Source organism: Daphnia pulex, chromosome 11, assembly GCF_021134715.1.
Source record: "Daphnia pulex isolate KAP4 chromosome 11, ASM2113471v1".
NCBI classification, from domain to species: domain Eukaryota; kingdom Metazoa; phylum Arthropoda; class Branchiopoda; order Diplostraca; family Daphniidae; genus Daphnia; species Daphnia pulex.
This window is the reverse complement of record NC_060027.1, coordinates 3,372,200-3,386,481: the sequence shown is the minus strand read 5'-3', so window position 1 is coordinate 3,386,481 and position 14,282 is coordinate 3,372,200. Positions and strand designations below refer to the sequence as shown.

Sequence of the window (14,282 nt, the reverse complement as noted above, 5' to 3'; positions counted from 1 at the left end):
GGCCATTGAAACAATTCTGAATGGATCTCAGTCGTTCTTTTTTATCCGCATTTACTTCATCATCATCCGTCTTGGAAAATTCTCCGTTTTTACATTTCAAATGACAGGCGTGCCGTATACTATAAGATTGTTTTTTATTTACCGAATATACATATCCAACAGTGGCTTCTGTTGGGAGAGCCTGCAATCCGGATGGAAATGCGCGGTCACTTGTTTTACCGACCATTAAACAGGCGTGCAGTCACGGGTGGAATATGTACATCTTAGACTTTTCCTCTCAACCCTTCAAGCTGTCATTCTGTAAATGTCGACAATTTTCTTGGGGGGCTGTTTCTATATATATTTTGAAACAGACTTTTTCATATTTTTCTATTCATCCCGAGAAACAGGTTTTTCGTATAAACTGACGCAGGGTTATTCATATATACGTTTGTAGCTTGCTGATTGTGTCTAACTCGCCATGAAAGTTTGAATTGTTTGGCTTTGGCCCTTCTGGCACTTTGGCGCTGAGCGCGCGGTCAATGCTTCCAAAGAAATATCTAGACTATTATATACCAGACGAAATAATATATCAATAATAAAACACGGCACTTGTACCGTGCAAGGTGATTTGATTTCCTTTTCGTTTAATGATTTCCTTTTGGTCTCATTCCATCACCCAACGGGAATTTTTTTTAAAATTAAGACGAAAGGAATTCGTAATTGCCGCGCAAATCGTGGAACATGGTTGCGTCTATCTGCGAGGGGCTATGGTCTACAACGTTAACAACTTCTGGAGTCTGAGGAAACCGGTTGACATGATATTTGTGTCGAAAATTCTTTAAAAGGGCGAGATTGCAAGGTCACATTTTGGATCACCGTTCTTTTTTGCTATGATATTCTTTAAGTTTGGGACCCAATTACGTAATAATAATTAGATCATATAGGCACGACAAAATAAATGCTTAGCAACAGTAGGTAGCCTGAATAAGCCCAACCACATCTATTTTGTTATCGGAATGTGTTGTTTCAACAAGTGTATTTCAAAGGTTAGTTTCTTTGGCGAAGCCATTGTTTCACCCCTGCTCTTTTCAAACTATTTACCAGACTAATCAGGTGGCAATCACTGTTGTTTTGTTGAACTGATTGCTGACCTTTTTCTAAAATAACTATTCCTGAATTTCGAGGCGTGTCTCTGCTGCGCATAATTCCATTTCCAATGAAATGCTTAATTTAATTTTCTATTGGATGGAGTCAAGTGCGCACTACATTTACAATCTTTTCAAGTGAAAAAGTCTTCAACTGAACATAAAAAACGAGGTGTTTATTGCTGCTATATCGACTCTTATTGTTTTCGCTTTTTATTCCAGAACAATAATAAGCGCGATGGATGTTTGTGATTATGGCTGTCAAGTATCGTTAGAACGTTACATGATCTCATAATTATCAACTCTGTATCGCATATCATTTGTTTGCCAACAGACTAAAAATGTGTTTCGACCTCACTCTAGTCCATCAGTACCTTACGTCAATATAGTCTACAGGCATTATCTGTGGCTATTATTCGACTCGAACGTAAGCAAAAGGAGAGATTACCAGTTGAATAACGAAAGGTATAAAGGCGAGTGAAATTCACCCAAGTTTCCAACAGAATCGTCGTTTTTGTAAGTTTTGAATCGGTTAAAAGTGATTCTGTTAAATCATGAAGGTTTTGTTTCTCGTTTTCGCCCTTCTGGCCACTCTGGCCAATGCTGCTAAAGTCGATTACACTGGGTATATATAACACAAACGATGAAAGCTCATTCATGCTTCCATTCAATTATATTTCATTTCCCTAAATTAAATGACGTCATTTTTATTTTTTCGTTTCTTATTAAAGACACAAGGTGATTCGTGTCGTTCCGCAAACCGACGAACAATTGCGCTTCCTGTTGAAGTTGCAAGAAGGAACTTACGATTTCTGGGGCTCACCGTCGAGACTGGGAGAACCGGTTGATATTCGTGTCAGCCCTCAAAGGTACATATCGTTTATATAATGACGTCAAAAACATATGCCTGAAGAATACATTTATCTTTGATGATTAACCCTTAGGTACCAATACCTGATAAACACTTTGAACAGTGCGTCCCTCACCCACACCGTAATTTGAGCTTCAAATTAAAATTTGAATTCAATTTGGGTCTAACGTTTTATTTTTTTAATGTATAGATTCGATTCTCCGATATCGGCAAACACATTGAAGATGAAGAGCGCTCCATCATTCTTCGCAGGGCTATGCACTCCGGTCGGGCATTCGATTTTGAAAACTATCACACTTATTCAGAGGTAATAATAATAAGTGTTGCGCCATCGGCTGTCTATTTAAATGCTTCAGCTATTCAAAAAAGATTTTCCGCCCATTTTAGATTGAGGCCTTTGTAAATGAGCTGGCAACAACTAGCCCTTTGGTGTCTTCCTCGGTTATTGGCACCACCTATGAAGGTACGTATATACGCCAGTCCAAGAGAAAATGATTAAAATAACACAGTTGTTTCATAATCTTTTCTTTCTGTTTTTTTTTCCGTAAGGCCGAGGTATTATTATGGCAACACTCAGCACTGGAAGTAGCGCTACTAAACCGGTCATGTACTTTGAATGTGCCATGCACGCCCGAGGTATAAACGATTGATTAATACAAACTTCAATCTCAAACTCTTATTTTTGCCTCCCTTTTGAAAAAAAAAAATATGTATATTACAGAATGGGTTACACCTGCCACTTGTCTCTTCATGATGAATGAGGTCATTAATCTTGTTATTTATTCAAGGACTTATTTTTTTTTTGTTAACCCTTCCAAAAAATTTCGGAAAAATTTCAAATTTCCTAAAAATTTTTTCAGATTGTTACGAAATACGGTACCGATGCCGAGATTACTGCACTGCTGGACTACGCCGACTGGCTCATCACTCCCGTTTCCAATCCCGATGGTTACGAGTACACCTGGACCACGGTAAATAATCCATCACGTAAATTTATGATTAAGAGATTTCATTTTTAAATCTGCTTTTTAAAATGATTGCAGGATCGTCTGTGGCGCAAAAATCGAACTCCGGTAAGATACGTATTTTTTTAAATGTCAATTTCAAATGAATCAATTGCTAAATTTAATAGAACTCGGGTCCCTGCTTTGGCACTGATCCTAACCGTAACTTTGATGCCGGATTCGGTGGACCCGGAGCATCTGATTTGGAATGCTCTGACACGTGAGTTTGATTAATTAAAACGGATTCGTGCAGTTTGTCCTAAATTAACATGCACGGTCCGTCCTATAATTCACAGGTACCACGGGCCGTCCGCCTTCTCGACAGAAGAGGCCTCCGCCTTCCGCGGTAAGTTAATTCACAACATTTATTTGATGATGCCTTTATACGCTCGGAATTGATTGAAAACTTTACATATCGTTTGCGTAACAACAGACGTTTTGGCCGCTAACAGAGGACGTGTTGTTGCCGCAATTACGATTCACTCTTTCTCCCAGTTGTGGATGAGTCCTTACGGTTATCAGAATGCCCTGCCCACCGATTACGCCGAAATGGTTAACCTTTATAGCTATTCCCTGATTTTATTTTCACTAGTGTGGCAATAATAATCTTTACTTCTAATATTGCAGTTCCGCGTGATGGAAATCTCTGTCAACGGTAAGTTCCCCCTTATATTTCTTAGATAATCTTCCATTTGACGTATTAACATGTGTTTTCCGTCTATCAAAGCTCTGACGGCAACTTATGGCACTGTCTTCCAGTACGGAAATATCGCCGACACCATTTGTAAGTTTAAACCTCATGCAATTCTCTTTTTGCACGTAGTATATTGATCATTTGGTATTTGGCTGTAGATATCGCATCCGGTAGTTCCACTGACTATGCTTACATGGGCGAAGGGGTCGTTTACGCTTACGCTCTAGAGCTCCGCGACACTGGCGTCTATGGTAATTTCTATAGCGAACGTCACTTTCCAATTGTGGCCTTAATTATTTATTAACGAAAACTCTTGTGTATGTGTCTATAAATAGCTTTTGAGCTGCCTCCGGATCAGATTCTGCCTACGGCCACCGAGACTTTCAACGGACTCAAAGCCATGGCTAAAGAGATCGCTGCCAAATTACAGTAGATGCGATGGAAATGGAAGAAATAGGGAATATGTATAATGGCAATTGAGATTGATCGTAATACATTTCGAGCGATTGTAGAATATGTAGTGTAGCTCTAATTGTCTTAATGCACCACGCACTTGTTTCACTATATATAACGAGACATTAAAGACAAAGTAGATTTGTATGTAGCGGTGTGAAATATTATACGAGGAAATGCCTCGAGTGGAGTGGACAAGGGTGTGTGCAAACCACAAGGGCAATTGACCGACCAGTTCTTATTAAAATGATCGTGAGCGTTTCCAGTGAGCGAACAGCCTCAGACTGTTTTATTGATTGCTTTCTCGATGGAATTTCCACATAAAACTTTCAACTGGAAATTCCTGTGGAATTTCTTAATTAAATTTAACAAGAACATAAGTTTGGCAAACAAAAAAGTCGTGACACTTCTTCATTAGTCAACCTATAACTCATTCAGCCGCCACATTTTATTATTTTAAACCGCATTAAATAATCAAATGTACTGAGACCTGAATTAAAAAGAAGAAAATGCTGACTAATGATCCTAGCTCGTGGTGTACAGAAATAAACTCGATAGAACCCGAGTTGCGTTATCATAAAACATGTACGCACTGGTTATAATATCAGTGTCAATTTTCATCTCTGTGTCTCAAAGGTAAGTTATTTCGTCAACAATACAGGATGCTAGTGATTATGGGCTGTCAAATGCTGTTGATGTTACCGTTTAGAAGACGGAAAAACATCGATGGTTTTATCAATTTGTAGACATGCGAGACGGTAAGCGCAAATGCTTATCTTGTGGGATTACCATCCTTCAATCTGTCACTCAGTGCATGTCAATACTGGATGTATCGTCACGTTTCTTGTTCGTTTGGACTCGGATGTAGCAATGAAACAGTATCTATGAAATCAGTAGGGCTATCGTATAAAAAGAAGCGCAATTCTTGTGCGTCCCAACAGAGTCGCTTGGGCTTTTCCAGTTTCGTTCGTATACAAAGTGACTGTGTCAACCATGAAGGTTTTGTTTCTCGTTTTCGCCATTCTGGCCACTCTGGCCAATGCTACCAAAGTCGACTACACTGGGTATTATATAATAAAACGACACGATACATAAAAGACTATTTCATATATAATAGGGGTTTTTTTTTCGTTGTTGTCTTATTTTTCTTTCAATATATTTCCTTGACCTTAATCACGCCATTTTCTCATTTAGACACAAGGTGATCCGCGTAGTCCCCAAAACAGAAGTGCAGTTGAGCTTTCTGTTGAAGTTGCAAGAACAAGCTTACGATTTCTGGAGCTCTCCATCCACTCTGGGAGCACCAGTTGATATTCGCATCAGCCCTTCGCGGTAACGATTTCAACACTTTGTTATCTACATGAACTTAAATTTTAAATTTCTACCTGTTCTACTTCATTTTTAGCTACCAGTTCTTGGTCAACCTTTTGAACAGTGTCTCCCTGTCTCACACTGTAATGTTTACAAAGAAATTTAAATCTAAAATCAATTTTGGATAACGTTTTTATTTTTGAAATGTATAGATTCGATTCTCCGATATCGGCAAACAGATCGAAGATGAAGAGCGCGCCATCATTCTTCGCCGTGCTATGCATTCAGGCCGAGCATTCGATTTTGAAAACTACCACACCTACCCCGAAGTACACTAACGTTTTTTCTTTTTTGTTTTAAAACATCTTAATTATTACATTAATTTAAAAATAATTAATAATTCCACATTAGATTGAAGCTTACGTGAACGAGCTGGCTACTACAAGCCCTTTGGTCTCTTCCTCAGTTATTGGCACCACTTACGAAGGTATTTCCAGTGCCACGAAATAAAATAAAAAGAAAACAACTTTGTAATCATGATCTTAAATTAACCTATCAATAGGCCGTGGTATCATCATGGCTACCATCAGCACTGGAAGTAGCGCTACCAAGCCAGTCATGTACTTTGAATGTGCCATGCACGCCCGAGGTAATAACCCTAGTCAATAATCAATCAGTAAAATCATCAAACCATTGTGTATTTCCATCGATAAATGTTTGGTTTCTTTCACATTGCAGAATGGGCCGCTCCCGCTACTTGTCTTTTTATGATGAACGAGGTAATTTTACCTCTAATATCTCTTCTATTTTTTAAGGACTGATTTAATAATGGAAATCCTATTTTTAGTTGACCACCAAATACGGTACCGATGCCGAGATTACTGCACTGCTGGACTATGCTGACTGGCTCATCACTCCCGTTTCTAATCCCGATGGTTACGATTACACCTGGACCACGGTATATTTGACAGATAAAATGATCGTGCTAGATTTAAAAAAAAAAAATGATTCAAACTATTTTTTTCTGATTGCAGGATCGCTTGTGGCGTAAAAACCGCTCCCCGGTAAATAAAAGCTCTTCTTTTTTTAAATAAGTGGATGGAACATTAATTTGATTTATCTTACATTGATTTTAACTTCAAGAACGGAGGACTCTGCTATGGCACTGACCCCAACCGCAACTTCGACGCTGGATTCGGTGGACCTGGAGCTTCTGCCAACGGCTGCTCCGACACGTGAGACAAATCACATAGATTCTTCACCAACGTAGATAGCTAACTTTATTTATTTTCTTTTTTCTTAGTTTCCATGGCCCATATGCCTTTTCTACCGAAGAAGCCTCTGCCATGCGCGGTAAATTTTCAAAAGTTTTTTTGTATTTTATCATGTTTGTTTATAAATTTATTCGTTTATTTGTATAGATCTCATTATCGCCAACAAGGGACGTGTTGTTGCCGCCGTTTCAATCCACACTTACTCTCAACTTTGGATGAGCCCATACGGTTCTCAGAGTACACTTCCTGCCGATTACACTGAAATGGTATAATAACCACTAGCCTAATTGTGTCTTGCAACACGTAAAATTAAAACATTTTCTTTTTGAAATTTTCAAGTATCGCGTGATGGGCATCTCTGTCAACGGTAAGATTAATATTTAACAGAAATTATTATATATCAGGTTTCAAGGGCTAACACACACATTTTAAAATGACTTCAATTTGGTGAATACAGCTTTGACGGCCACCTACGGTACCGTATTCCAGTACGGAAACATCGCTGACACCATTTGTAAGTGGACAAATTCACATTTGGTGTGAGAATTCTATCATGCTCTATCAATTGTGTTTATCGCCATAGATCTGGCTTCCGGTGGTTCAATTGATTGGACCTACGATGCTGAAGGAGTGCTGTACTCGTACGCTCTGGAGTTGCGCGATACTGGCCTTTATGGTTAATTTTAATTCTTTTCCAGTCAGTTATGAATTCATAATTAAAACCTTCATTTTTAGGTTTTGAGCTGCCCCCCAGGTTGATTTTGCCCACAGCCACCGAGACCTTCAACGGACTCAAAGCCATGGCTAAGGAGATCGCTGCTAAATTGCCTTAGACATAATATGCATTTGACAGTCAGCATCTTACAGTGCACGTTCAATAAAAACATTTCATCATGAAGTCTGATTTATTAAATTTATTTCGTCTAGTGACTTTGACCTGCTTCATGACGATGATGGACAGTTAATTACCTTGACTGACAGCTCATTTGGGAAAAAAGAAACTCTCATGCGTGTTATCTCCGTGTGTGGCCGAGAATCACGTTATATTTATGTAACTCGATTGCTCTCAATATTTAACAAAAGCAGCGTAATATTTAATACTAGCGACTAAATAATAATTAAGAAATATATATTATGCATATTGGAAAACAATCTTTCACACGACTGTGTAAAAAATATTTTACTCATCATATGTTGGCGGGACAAAATATTTTCAGAAGATTGCAGAGCCATTGCCCTTATTTTACTGAGCAGATCTATCGATCAGTCTACAAGATTTTAAACATTTGCACTTTGCAGTGTATCGAGTCCATCGGGCTAGAGTATACGTGTGGAAATAACTTATTTGTGTACTACGTTAAAAAAGAAAATCATTTGCGCGACGTGGAGCTAGTTTTCCATTCGTCATTCGTCGTATGTAAATGGGGCTCTTCGGGATCTGTTTTATTTAGCCGATTTATCTGGCAACGCAGCATGGCGCCAGTCTTTTTTGAGGGAAGAACGGGGAGAAGAGGGAGAATGGGACGAGTGGGAGGGAGGAGGGCGTACGAAAAAAAAGGGGACCCACGTTTCCTCTTCTCCCCCATTCGTCCCATTCTCCCTCTTCTCCCCGTTCTTCCCTCAAAAAAGACTGGCGCCATGCTGCGTTGCCAGATAAATCGGCTAAATAAAACAGATCCCGAAGAGCCCCATAGCCAGAGCTATAGAATCCCTGGTCGGTTCTCGGCTGTGTTGGCTTCCCTATCCCGGTTTCAGGGTAAACGTGGTCCGATTTGGAAACTGGAATGAGCGCTCTAGTGAGTGTGTCAGCTACTACGCTCAGCTACTTTTGAGAGCCTAGATGGCTCTGTTTCTAGTTTCCAATGACAGGCCCCGCCCTAAAACCCCCTGAAAATCGGACCACGTTTACCCTAAAATCGAGATGGGGAAGCCAACACGGCCGAGAACCGACCAGGTATCTATTGCTCTGCCATAGCCTTGGCTGTTTGCTCATTCATGAATTTTTTTTCTTCAAAATTACAATATAAATATAATCCAGAATTTAAAAATAAATAAACAAATATTTATTAAAACTGCCAATATTAATGTTGGTTTACATTTTACTTTTCTTATTATTTTTTCTAATAAAATAAAAATAGACAGCTAAACCGTAAATACAACGACATGTCAACTTCTGAAAAAGAACATTCAAAATGGCGTCTTTTGAAGGTAAACGTTACTTAAAATTGAAAACCTCATGTGTGTTACAAACACTACGTCGATTAAGTTTCTAGCAATCGCAGTTTGAGCTGTAGATTTTCTCGTTACTGTTAAAAAGTTTTCATTTGGTTGAATGTCTTAAAGTAAAAGTTGGTCAGACATGAGTAAAGACGAGCACTCGCAAGACGTTACGACGCTGTTGTGTGAGAACGACGCATTGCAAATTTTAGCATGTTTTACTTGTTTTGTTTGTTTTTTCCTTATCAACTATAGTCTTCACTTTTATTGACCATACATTGTATTTTGTAGGTACTGATGTCAGACCTGAAGTGGAGACAAACTCCAGTCCATCAGAACATAACCCCGATCCAGTAAACGGTTCACCATCAACATGTAATTCAGGTAAAATCATTTTCTCACCTACACTTCAGTAATTTATTTGTTTGCTGTGTTAGAGTTGTAAAGCTTCTTCATACCATCAAGATATAACCTCCCTCCAAGAAATTCATTTGCTTTTAGAAAGGCATTATGAATTTGGATCCTGTCGAATGACAACTGTTACATTCTGACTTCTTGTCAACAAAGTAGTTAGGTAGTCTCCTTTATTTAGAAAAATGGACTAGCGATAGTATTTGCACTTGCATTTTGCACAAGTTAAGTATTTCCTTTACGAGGAAAGTGTGCACATTTTTCTTTTCACATACCTGAAAGAGTAATAACTTTGTCGCAACTTCTAATGTTATTGCTCTCGTGGAATGCTTTGGAATGGTAAAGGCAAGACTTCAGCTCCAGAAATTATACTAAGATCCTCTTCCATAACATTGTCTTTTAAAATTCAGTTCTGAAAGGCTGAAATGCTATGGAAATATTTATTTCATTCGTCCTGCTACCGTTGAAAGATTAGATAATCTCTAATGTAGTGCTACGTGTGTATTATTAAAATGCAGGGCATCGGAGGTGATTCTACACGGTTATATTCTTCACATTACAGCCAAGTTGATCTATTCTGTTAATTGCATCTTGCCCTTTTAGATCTGCGCATTGTACAGTCACACGTCCTTGGTCCTTGCGCGAATTAAAGGGTGGTCTCAGCTTTCAGTCCATTTCCCCTTCTAAAGCGAAGTGAAGCGGGCTTGCCTTTTGCGAGACTTGGTTGGAATCGACTGGTCTGAGCCAGTCGTTTGGGACTGACCGTGACGCGCAGTCGCCATACAGGGCGTTCCATCACTTCTTGCAATACTACCGACATTGTTAAGAAGAAAGCGTCAGGTTAACTTCCACAGCCGTTGCTTTGGCGTCGTTGTCACAATCATCAAGGGTTGTGAATTCTTCGTTGTGCAATCTGTCATATTTCGGTGTGGATCACGATTAATTCAGCTTGCTTCTTTTGGTTCTAGAATTGCCATCAACGTTCGTGAGTCAGGCATTAGCTAATTCTTGTTATTTACTCTTGTTGTTCGATTGCGATTACGTGGTTCACTGCAATGCGAATTGACCAATCATGTCCTCTTTCTATCGTCGTCATTTGTATACAAGCTTTCTTAACCTTGAGCTAGCTCGTCGTTTGGTCGCGTGCTGTAGGGTATTTGAGTAAGCAACGGGGAGGCGGAGATGAAGGCCAAGGTTGGTAGGAGACTAGAAGGAAAGAGTTGCTTGAAAGTTCGCAAACGTCCAAACAGCTTATAACCGGTTAGCTCCGGTTTCAGGTTCGTCTATGCTGCTGACCTACTTCAGCCTTGCCAACAACACAACCTTCTCCTTTTCTTCTTGTTTCCTTTTTACAGCGTACATGGCGGAAATCAAGGGGATGGGCGGGACCGTGCTGCACCTTCTATACCAAGAAGTCTTAACTACTGTTAATAACATGCCGTCTCAAATCGTACTTTGTTTCATTTCGCTACCTTCAATTTTGTTGCTATTCAGATAAGGGAGTCAAAAGTCTTGCCCTGGGATACGTAAGATTGATCAATCCGGCTGGAACTGGCCAAGTCCAATGTGAATTACAGGTGAACACTGAACAGAACGTGAAACGATTTTATTACATCCAGTTCTAACTGGATGTAGAAACTGATAATAATGTAGTCTACGTGCAATTTAGGAAGCTTTCATTCATCCGGTCTTTATTCTTCGTATCTCATTTGAAATGGAATTTTAAATCAATTTTTTTTTTGTCGGCAGACCGTAGTTAAAATTTGATTTAGCCGGAAAGGGACAAGGTTGGTCTATCGATTTTTGGGAAATTGCGTTGAATGCATAGTGATGCAAGAGATGAAATGAAAAAAAAAGATATGCGGTTGAGGAGAATAGAGCCAATCGTTGCATCTCTTTATTGCTAGGTGTTCGGCTGCGAGGAATGTACCCCGGCCTTCAGGAAAGCTCTGCTCGATATACCACTTTTCTTTGTCGCCGCTGGATCAAACCCCCTCTTATCGCCCTTGAACGACTTGAAGCGGCCGGAATCGGTTTTGGCGGTTGAGCGTCGTAGAACGCGACCTTACTCGAAAGCAATTTTGCCGGATCTGTTGGCGAGCCTCCTGTTGTTGGAAATAGCTCGACTCGAAAGTTTTCACGCAGTTCGGCACAGACCTTGTCCGGGTACGGTTCAGTCCGCTTCATTCCTAGTCGGCGGCGCGTTCCGTTTGAATTTTGTGCAATCCACTCGCCGCGCGTATTATTTTTTCTGCGTGTGGGCTTGTACCTGATCGGCAAGCTGTTTGGTCATCATCATTCAGCGGGCATCAGCTACGGCTGGCCGCCCGCAATGAAATACTGCTCCCAGTATCGTCGATTAAGTACGAATTCTTATTATTTATAACCGAATATGCTGAGTAGGGTTTTATCTCGTTATCATACTGTGTCTTGCATCTAACTGCATGCGTTTGATGGGCTAGACTATGCCAATTCTATTTTTAGTCGTTTTGATTTTGTCCACACTTGTGTAATCAAATTGATTGAAACTCGAACGTTGATTTCTTATGACAGGTGGATCGGTATTTTCGAGTCCAAAGATTATAACCGGAGCCGGAAACAACCCGTTTGCCGTTCGAAGCTCTCCTGGTCGAGTGAACAATGAGAATAGCGGTGACACAGTAAACAATTCGTCCGCTTCCATCATAGCGCCCAGTAAATTTGGTGCTACAGCTTCGTCTCCTTGCAACTCCTCCAATTCGGTTCAAGCTGTCGGATTGTCTGCTTCGTCTTCAACAAGCCATTCCCTCAAAGAGTCTCATGGTAATAAAAACAGACTGACCAGTTATTCACATTTGTTTACACTGACCAACATATTTTGGATTTTTAGATGCCTCAGAATGTAACGGTTCCTCTAAACCGCTACTGCGTCCGTCTCTCATCGGAACGGGGAATTCTTTTACGTCGTCCGGGAATTCCCAAAACCATAGCATTTTGAAGCCAGCCACATTGGGAAATCCTTTTTCAAGAGCGGTTGATTTTTCGGTCGAAGAGTCACCCACAGCCCAGCAGCCCGGACCCCGACGCGACTCGGGAACCGATGCGACCGAAACCAAACCGACACTCCTGATACCCTCTCGATTAAACAACGTCAGTGCTGCATCATCAAATGCTCCAGCCGCCGCCGGCGAGGGTAGTGACGAAGCTTCTGAATTGGCTACAATTCCGGCTACATTGTCGGATGCAGCAGCTGCAGAATCAGTTATTCCGTCGGCCGTCCCACGCCCATCTCTTACTTCCGGCAGTCTCTTCTCAACTACAGTGACCTCAGTTCCTTCTGTTGCCAACCCTGCCCCTCCTACTCCCACTGCTTGTGCCAACTTCGTGTTTGGACAGAAGCTTCACGAAAGAGTAGCGGTATGGCGTCTGCCCTATTTACTTTTCTTGGAATTATGAAATAACTTTTGTTTCTCTTTCAGAACCCTAATCACACCTCTACAGAACCTACATCCAATGGTGCTGAATCTAATGCTAATCTATTTACCGTTATTCCTAAGGTAAATTGCCGTCGATAATGTTTGGAATTGGTAGTGTTACATTAAGTGTATATTCGGTTCTTTAGGAGAAAACTGAATCCGAAACAGCTTCAACTAATGGAATAGCGGCAAGCAAGACCCTATCGGATTCAGCTCGGGAGTTGGAGGAAGCGCGAGCTGCAAAACGCAAATACGACGAAGTAACTGTTGTCACGGGTGAAGAGGACGAACAGAACGCCCTGCAGGTTTATGGCAAGCTCTTCACTTTTGATAAGGTTCAAGGTAAACATCATCTTCCATTTGAAGTTGCAAGGACGGTACATGACCTCGGTCAACTCTTGTAAACCTACAGGCACATGGATAGAGCGTGGCCGTGGAACTTTAAGACTCAACGATAAACAGCTCGATAATCACGCACTGCAGTCAAGGCTGGTGATGAGGACACAGGGTTGTCTCCGCGTTATTCTCAACACCAAGGTATGCCCGCATGGTATATAACTGTTCTTTATTGCCATTCTTTGACATCGATTTCGTTCTAGATATGGGCAGAGATGACGATTGACAAAACGAGCAGCAAAAGTATTCGAATGACAGCCGTGGATGGCGATCAGATTCGCGTTTTTCTTCTTATGGTAGCTATTACAAAGCAGCGATACAAAGTTCTGTAATAATCGAGTTCCCTTTTTGGCATTTAGGCTAGTCTCAAAGACACGGAAACGTTGTTCAACGCCTTGGAATGGCGGTTGGCTACTCTACGGGCCCATCAATCGCGAGCAGCAACCGCTGCCGCTGCTGCTGCTGCTGCCAGTTCCATGCCGGATTCGGCGACAGCTTACCCGGCCGTACCCCATAACGAAGACGGCACTAGCAGTCCCAAGCGACGAGCTCTTTCCGTTGAAGAAGAGTTAGGCGACGAAACTAAAAAGAAACGTTCCGAATGACAAAACAACTAAGGGATACAGGGGGTTGACTCTGCCGCGCACGTAAAACCTCTGCAATCTTGAATTTTGCTGAGTCAACTATATTAAAAGAAAACGTACCCACAAAATTTTCTTACTCCTTTGATTGACGAAGTGTGTGTTTGTTTGAAAAACGAGCCGTGTCTTCGAAGGTAAGACGAAGATGTTGTTTTTTGGTTGACACCTTCCTGTGTCTCCCTTTTTTTGTGTTTTTTTTTCCCTCCGAGTACTTGTATATTGTATATTACAATATGTGTACTTGATCCGAGATATTTGTCGCGTAAAGACCTCCTCGCACCTAAACTCACGTTCGTCTCTCTTTTTTTCCCCCTTTTTTTGAATCTGCATCTCTTTGCCTGTAGTTTGAATCATCGTCGCTGGTTAAACAATGTTGAGTACCTAAGTTACGCATTACAAAATTAATCTAGCATCAAGTGCCGATGGTT

At 40.8% G+C, this 14,282-nt stretch overlaps 1 protein-coding gene across 1 annotated transcript; it reads left to right on the top strand.

The window, feature by feature from the left end:
* The first annotated feature begins 1,558 nt into the window (after positions 1-1,558).
* On the top strand, positions 1,559-14,264 carry LOC124208196 (putative carboxypeptidase suro-1). Its single transcript, XM_046605939.1, has 23 exons — positions 1,559-1,752; positions 1,859-1,996; positions 2,072-2,120; positions 2,189-2,305; positions 2,386-2,461; positions 2,548-2,634; positions 2,720-2,760; positions 2,859-2,969; positions 3,042-3,071; positions 3,131-3,222; positions 3,299-3,348; positions 3,436-3,554; positions 3,630-3,657; positions 3,730-3,786; positions 7,318-7,410; positions 9,243-9,335; positions 11,916-12,164; positions 12,232-12,758; positions 12,821-12,898; positions 12,964-13,159; positions 13,230-13,354; positions 13,417-13,509; positions 13,573-14,264. Exons 1-23 carry the CDS (start codon positions 1,682-1,684, stop codon positions 13,816-13,818), a joined length of 2,766 nt encoding a protein of 921 aa, XP_046461895.1. The 5' UTR covers positions 1,559-1,681; the 3' UTR covers positions 13,819-14,264.
* Positions 14,265-14,282: the final 18 nt, after the last annotated feature.